Genomic DNA, 8,176 nt, shown 5'->3' with positions numbered 1-8,176 from the left:
CTGATGGGGGTAAGGTGTTGCCCTGCTCCATATCCTCTATGCATGCCCCAGTCTCCTTGATATCCACGCCCCCCCCAAATCCCCAGCGACCAAGCAGCAAGCAACCAACCTGATAAAGTAGCAGCAGAAGATGAGGCTGAGCATGAAGACGAAGATGCCTGTGCCAAAGATGACCATGTAGATGTTGAGGGGAAGGTCTTGGAAACTGATTGGTGGCATTGAGCAGGACTTGTTGGTACTAACCAGTCCCAGGCCACAGAAACACCCTGCAAAGCAAGAGGTAAATAATCCTAAAGTTAGACACTTAACCACTGGGACCCACGGCACATCGGGTTAGCCCGGGTTAGCCCAACTGTCAGGCTTATATCCCGGCACTGACTTAACGACAAGCTATGTGGTCCTAAGGAAACCGATCAAGTGAACTGTGAGGCAAACTATTTAAATGGATTAAGAATTTAGGCCGGGTGGTGTTGGCTCACGCCTTTAATCCCAGCACTTGGGAGGCAGAGGCAGGCGGATTTCTGAGTTCAAGGCCAGCCTGGTCTACAGAGTGAGTTCCAGGACAGCCAAGCTACACAGAGAAACCCTGTCTCAAAAAAAAAAAAAAAAAAAAAAAAAATTTAGAAGCTGGGTTGGAGAAATGGCTCAGTGGTTAAGAGCACTGACTGTTCTTCCAAAGGTCCTGAGTTCAATTCCCAGCAACCACATGGTGGCTCACAAGGATCTGTAATGGGATCCAATGTCCTCTTCTGTTGTGTCTGAAGACAACTAGTGTGGACTCATATACATAAAATAAATCTTAAAAAAAAAAAAAAAGAATTTAGAAGCCAGGTGGTAGTTGGCACACGACTTTAATCCCAGAACTCAGGAGGCAGAAGCAGGTGGTTCTCTCGAGTTTGATAGCCAGGGCTACTCGGAGAAACTATAGTCTTGGAAAACAAAGAATTTAGGGCAAGGGCAGAAAATAAAAAAGCAAACAGTAACAAAACTGCCTCCAGGTAGGAGGTACTCTTGAACATAGTGGCAAAGAGAGTCTACCAGGCTAAAATGCACTGAGTCCCGACTCACCTCTTTTAAGCTAGCTATGTGACCTTCAGGAAGGTATTGCTCTCTAGACCTCATCTTGTTCTAGGAAAACTAACAAAAGAGGAACAGAAATGATGGTTTAAGAAATAGGCTTCAAGGGCTGGAGAGATGGCCTGGCAATTAAGAGCACTGACTGCTCTTCTGAAGATCCTGAGTTCAAATCCCAGCAAGCACATGGTGGCTCAAAACCATCTGTAATGAGATCTGACGCCCCCTTCTGGTGTGTCTGAAGATCTTTATAGGCTGGAGGGAGCAGAGGTTCATTTTCCAGCAAACTACATGATGGCTCACAACCATCTGTCCAGCTACAGTACACTCATATACATAAAATAAATGAATAAATCTTAAAAAAAAAAAAAGGCTTTACAAACTGCAAAGAGCAATTGCAAGGTCATCTGTCACTGCTAACCACCTGTTCCAGAAGACAAGCTGTGCCAGAACCAGAATAGAAATTGTTCGGCACAAGTCCTGGCCAGCATTCCAGAAGGTAGAGATGGGGACTGGTGTCAGGGAATCGCGGGCTTCCTGGAGCAGTCACCTTTCTACCCACAGCCTCAAGGTCCCTGTCCTTGAGTAAATCCCCTAAGCTTGTCAGAAACGACATGCAGTCGTGGGTCTAGACCACACTAAATGAACTGGATTCATTAAGAAGATCCTTGGAGAGTCCCATACACATTCAGCCCGGAGGCACTGGCTGGCCACTCGCTGCTTTCCTTCTCATTGGCCCTCCTGTGTGGCAGTCATCTTCCCTTGCCCGAGCTTGGTGTCAAGGTGGGTGCATGCTTAGATTCTGGGCAGTAAACCAAAGAAAGTCTTCAGAAAAAGGGACAGAGTTTGCTTAGCTGGGCACAATGACACAACATTATAATCCCAGATATCTAGGAAGTGCCTACTCAGAAGGCTGGCACAAGAAAATCACGGAGGTCCAGGCTAGCATGAGCTAAGTTGTGATAGTCCTGCCTGGTGCTCCCCTCCCCCAAAGAAACCCCAAACAAACCCCAAACAGAGAATCAAATTCCTTTAAGGACTTTTTTCTTATACCACCCCAGACAGCTAGGAATGTAAAACTAAGACACAGCTGGAAAGAGAATGTAGCCAAAGGCATTAAAGAGGGATTCCTTGACTGCGCTCCCTACATTCTAACCACATTCAGCTCTCCCAGCCTTTTTACTTTCCCAAGACCTGTTAGAACCCAGGGGCTGGGCTCTTTCCTGGCTTTTTGGTCAGGAGCCAGGATTCTACCTGGTAATTACCACAATTGAGCAGTACCACAACTCTACAGTTACAGTTGGCCAGCTATGAAGACTGCAATCCATGTGACTGACGCTGCGTTACGGTTTGGACTTGATGCCTCTCTGCAGCAGGCTTAGATGCTGACCCTCCTGCAGCAGGCTTAGATGCTGACCCCTCCTGCAGCAGGTTTACATGTTGACCCCTCCTGCAGCATGCTTAGATGCTGACCCCTCTTTGCTCCGCTTCTTTGACCCCATGGAGTAGCGCCCCATTCTTCCTGCCTGAGAGATGGAAACCTCTAAAAACCATGAGCTAAATTTTTCTAAGTTATGTATGATTCTGGTTCTATCACAGTGAGGACAAGACTAAGTGTCCCACACATGCTATATGTGTCATTTCTCTGTGTCCCTTATATCAGTTGATGACCTAAGCCTTCAACCAAAAATCTAAGGCCACGCCCATTCTATGGCCACATCCCTGTTTTACACACACTACCTACTCCAGTCTTATTGATGTCATCACTGTTGTTTCTCTACTTATCCTACATGTCTGGCACATCTCCAACTCCACTGACCATGTAATTTCCAAACTCCTGTCTGGTTTCAAGTCTACACGAACATGCACCCTGTCTCCCTGTAATATCCTGTGAGCTTTCTCCAGCAGGGCAAGTCTTAGTATATATCTTATTCAACTACGTCCTTGTCTGTCTGTCCCCATTTTTGGTCTACATAACCTTCTCTGCCTAGAATCCCTCCCTTCCTGAACTCTAGTCTTGGGCTGAGCTGGGAGTTGCCACGGTTTCACTCAGAATATCTTCTGTTACCATCTTTGTTGCTAGTGTCAACTTAATTTGCCTCCTGTTGCACTCTGCACTGATTATATGACAAGCACCATGGGTGACATTAAGGATAAAGGAGCACAGAGAAGAATGGGATACAGGAAAGAAACTCAAACACCATCACTAGCAACCTTCGATGTGATAACAGAAATGAGCCTATAATTCTGAGAGCAACAAAGAAAGAGCCAAGGAGTACATGTATCCTAGGCCTGAGGATATCAACTTGGACTCCTAAAACCTTTGCAGTGCCTGCAACTAATGTTTGGTCTGTCTACACAGCTAGTCAACAAACAACACCCTGCTTTCTCAAAACAACCTTGCCTCCTTGGCAAAAGCTCCTGCTTTTCAAAGTTGGGTGACTGACGTTTGGGAAAAGTGCCCAGAAACTGCTCCCAGCTAAGAAATCACCAGTCAGCCAACAGGTATTGTTGTGGGTCTGCTTGATACACTGACCCAGACCATGTGGGGGAAAAACAGAAAGTGAAAGCGGTTCCTGTTCTGAAGGAATTTTCAATTAAGGGAAATTAAAGAAGCAATTAGCAACTAGCTGTTGCTGCCCTCAATAGGATGGTTCTTGCTTCTGGCTTCCGTGGGAGGAGGGTTAGAAAGAACACCATTCGCATCACCGACTGCCAGTTGTGGATTTGCTCTCCGTGGGCCTTTCGCAAAGCAGCTTCCTACAAAGGTACAAAGGCCTGCCAGAGCATCCTTCACCTTGTACCAGCAAAGGGCTTCGGAAACTCTTCCAGAAAAGTGTACCTTCAGGACCAACAGGACCTTCTTCTACTGCCAGGAGCCTCCTTCGTCCTGCCACAGAAATATCTGATGTTGAAAGAGGGCCAACATCCTCTCTACATTTGCCATGGCTCTTCTGTGTACCTTACATAAGCAGGACCCTGGTATCTACTGGGTCCTAAAGAACCTCTTATTTCTACTCTGTAAAGATAGAACAGAGGCGTCAGCTACTCTTGTGGAGGGTATGTACTTGTACCCTGTAGGTGTTTTGGTTCCGGTTTATCTCCATCTTTTCCCCTTCTCCTAAAAAGTTTTCCCTGGGGATTCTAGGACTGGATCCGTGAATTTGGTTTTCTTTTCTTTTTTCCTTAGATATTTTCTTTCTTTACATGTCATACTTATGATATCTCTTTTCCCAGTTTCCCCTCCGAAAAAAAGAAAAAATTAAATTAAAAACAAACAAACAAACAAAAACGAAAACAAACAAACAAAAAACCCTGTTCCCCCCTCCCCCTGCTCACCAACCCACCCTCTCCACTTCCTGGCCCTGGCATTCCCCTACACTGGGGCATAGAACCTTCACAAGGCCAAGAGCCTCTCCTCCCATTGATGACAGATTTGGCCATCCTCTGCTACATATGCTGCTGTATAGTCCCACCATGTGTACTCTTTGGTTGGTGGTTTAGTCCCTGGGAGCTCTGAGGGTACTAGTTAGTTCATATTGTTGTTCCTCCTATGGGGCTGCAAACCCTTCAGCTCCTTGGGTCCTTTCTCTAACTCCTTCATTGGGGAAAATTTGGTTTTCTATGAAATAAATAAGGAAGCAGCTTCAAGAGTAAATGTTCAAGCTTGTGTTGTGTAACAGTTTCCTCTGAGCTTAAGATTTCATCCTGCAGCTGAGCGGTGGTGGCACACGCCTTTAATCCCAGCACTTGGGAGGCAGAGACAGGTGGATTTCTGAGTTCAAGGCTAGCCTGGTCTACAGAGTGAGTTCCAGGACAGCCAGGACTGTACAGAGAAACCCTGTCTCGAAAAACAAAAAACAAAAAACAAAAACAAAAACAACAAAAAAGAGATTTCATTCTGCAGGAAATTCCTTAAGCAGAAAGGCAAAAAACTCAAAGGCTTCAGGAAGTCCCTGAAACTCAGACTCTTCACTAGGCCCCCTCCACTATCCAAGCAAGCAACAGCAAGCAAAAAAACAAAACAAACAAACAAAAAAACGCTGAGAATCTGCTCTCAGGAAGGAAGCTGAGCTCCAAAGCCAACTCTAAGACCAGACCAGCTGCCTAGCAGCAGCAGAAACAAGCTGAGGTGCCAGGAGGACAGTTAGACCAACTGAGGTGTCTAGAAGAGTCTCCAACCTGCTGAGCTGCCTGCAGGCTGTGCAATGCTTTCCAGCGTCGCAGGTTTCCCAGCTCCCATGAGTTGTCACCCATGTGGAGCAGGCCTTGATGATACAGCTCTGAGTCATTTCTAGTGGGATCCCTGTCTGAGGTGAATAGACATTGCATTTTCCCAGGAAAAGTTGTGTCACACAAAGGCATGATGTCATAGTAGCTTATGCCTATCATTCCTAGCAGTCTGAGGAACTGCCCAGTATTCTTAAGGGCAGCGTGGGTGACAGTGGAAACCTCTCACAAAGCAAAGCAAGAGCTCTGCTTCTATTACAGTGTGACTACCTTTCATTCTATACTCTCAAGAACACAATTGATTCGGATGTTGTTATTTTTTTTTTTTTTAACTTCACAGTACTTGTATATAAGGTGATTGGCTCCAGGCTACAGCTCAAGTCTAAACGTGAAATCCATCCTGTTTTTTATATACATCTCATTCACGAAGCCTGAACATAACTTTACATATTCCAAATATTTTGTGCAGGAAGCAAAGTTTAATGGTGTGAAATTTTCTCTTGTGACATGTTAGACTTCTATAAATGTTAGACTTTACAGGATTTTATTGTTCCAATTGGACAGTAGAGTTTTTTTTCCTTAAAAGATCAAAGAATGCTCATCCCAGGATATAGGGTCTCTTAGAGGTCCTTCAAAAGGGAGCAAAAATGGAGTTACATCCCCTCTGGAGTCATGAGACAGGATCTGCCAATCACTTTAATAAGTGCAAGATAAAGGGTGCAGCGCAGGTCGGTGATCGATCGATGGAGCATGTTTCATAGGCGCAAGCTCTGGGTTCCAACACCACGGGGGTAGGGCAAGATAAAACACTTTCCAAAGGATGCTGCCCAGAAAGGTCGGGGTTACTGACAGCTTAGCCCTAGCTAAATCCCTGGTCCATTGTCTTCGACCTGACACCAGAATGTCTCATCTCAGCTGGCAGGCTGCAAGCTGGAATGACGTCAGAGCGGGGCTGGCCAAGACCAGCGGATCTGGGAACTGCTTCTTTCCAGCCAAAGGGAATCTTTCCCAGATGCTGGGATACACCGTCAGGTCTCAACCCCCATTCTCTCTCGCCCCTCCTCTCCATTACCGGCCTATCACACACAGCTTGGTTCATTTTCAGGAAATTAGATCCGACTAGCAAAAGGAGGAAGGAGGGGGGATGGGGGCCACTCATACACATGCAGCCCAAAACCCTGCTTTAAAACAAAAGACTCTTGAAATAATTAGTCCAAGATCTTGCAGAAGTCTACTTAAGAATGGATTTTCCACAGCAACCAGACTGCCATACCAAAAAAAAAAAAAAAAAAAAAAAAAAAAAAAAAAAAAAAAAAAAAAAAAAGAAAGAAAAAAAAAAGTGAGCTGCTTTCCACCTCGTCCAACTTGCCTAGATTCTGGGTACTCTTGGGGGAAGGGTGGGTGGCATTAACATCGAAGACTGGCTCAGAAAGATCCAACAGGTAGCCTAGACAGGAAATCCAGACCTGCTTTCTAACCTGTAACACTTGAGCTTCCCAAAAGCCCCAGATGAACTAATTTAGCATCATCATCATGCGGTGGGGTGTGGGAAGCCGTTGGTGGCGGGTGGCTGGCTGTGCTTGGAGGTGCCATCACCACCTAGGCTGAAAGCAGACCCCACGGTCTGGCCTTCTTGCCAGGCCAGCCCTGAGCTGGGGCCCAGCTTTCTGCAAGGCTTTATCTATCTATTCAGTAAAGCGACGCTCTTTTAATCCAAGGGTCTGGCCCCTTGGAGCCCGTGGAAACCAACAAAGAGAAAGAAAGTCAGCCCGCTCCCTGTCCCGCACGCGGCACTGTATACATATTTAAAATAGCCTGCAAAGTTTCAGAACCGGAACTTGAGCTCCCTCTAGGAGATCCTATCCCGAGCGCGGATTTAATTCTCCAACCACCACAACAAAGAACAGAGTTTGAGAGCGCACAAAGGCAGGCGAAGGGGTAGAAGAGACGGACGGCTACACAAAGGCCGGGAAGACTCGGCTGGCTCACTCGCCCCTGGCCCTCCACTCGCTTCCAGACGCCCTTCATCCCCAACACTGTGAATGGGACCTTTCTAACAGCGCGCTGTGCGGAGCCCCGCAGGGCTCCAGGACGCCTTCTGGGCCGTCCCAGACACTAGGAAAGTTGGCTCAGGACCTAGACCTGCGTGGTCTCTGCTCACCCACCCGCCCAGAGACTCACCGTTACACCACTGGAATGGGTGCATCAATGAAGTCAAGGTCGGCTTCCCTGAGCGAACAGAAGCAAGGTGTTAGAGCCGGCAGGGCTGTGCACGGAGACCGCCGGGATGGAGATGCAACTCCCGGAGGAGTGGAGTCGGGGGCTGCAGAGAGGCCGGTCTGCAAAGCAACAAAGAGGGCAGAGGAGAAAGCAAAGTCTTTAGGAATGAAGCCCTGCGGAGGGCCCGGGCCGGGAGGGCAGCCGAGAGAGCCGGGATGCCCGGCCGAGAAGGCAGCAGCCGGGACACGAAGCCGGGCTCGGGTCCCACTGCGCTGAGCAGAGCGCGCTGGGATTCCGAAAACTGACACCGCGCGGCTCACACCCCCTCCCTGGGACTGCTCCCTCGCGGGAGCCCGCCCCCTTTTCGTCACCTGCCCTCAGGCCAATGGGAGCCTTTCTCCTGCCCCCGGGTATTATTTACAAGCCAGTTTACCCTCTAGACACGGAAGCTTTTTTTGCTAGGCAGACACCTACCCTCCTCCTAGCCAGACCTGGGGAGTCCTTAGTCAGCCGGGAGGCGTGAGAGGCGACGCCTGCAGGGGGCGAGGATCGCCGCCTCCTAGGACCCGGGCGGGGAGGGCTATGGTGGAAGAACGACACGAGGATTAGTGCCACTTTTGTTTTCCGCCCACAGATCCGTGCCTGTCTCTAA

The 8,176-nt window shown here is 48.0% G+C and overlaps 1 protein-coding gene across 2 annotated transcripts in view; it reads right to left on the bottom strand.

Moving 5' to 3' along the window:
- Positions 1–7,866, bottom strand: part of Rnf122 (ring finger protein 122) — an 18,117-nt gene extending 10,251 nt beyond the window's left edge. For both annotated transcript variants that reach the window (XM_031339472.1, XM_031339473.1), the window contains exons 1-2: positions 7,486–7,866; positions 110–266 (exon numbers count right to left, since the gene is read on the bottom strand). In XM_031339472.1, the coding sequence (XP_031195332.1) occupies positions 110–266; positions 7,486–7,510 (182 nt within the window). In that variant the 5' untranslated portion in view covers positions 7,511–7,866. The remainder of the gene's footprint in view (positions 1–109; positions 267–7,485) is intronic.
- Positions 7,867–8,176: the final 310 nt, after the last annotated feature.

Source organism: Mastomys coucha, unplaced genomic scaffold (assembly GCF_008632895.1).
Source record: "Mastomys coucha isolate ucsf_1 unplaced genomic scaffold, UCSF_Mcou_1 pScaffold22, whole genome shotgun sequence".
NCBI classification, from domain to species: Eukaryota; Metazoa; Chordata; class Mammalia; order Rodentia; family Muridae; genus Mastomys; species Mastomys coucha.
This window is presented reverse-complemented; position numbering and strand designations above follow the sequence as displayed.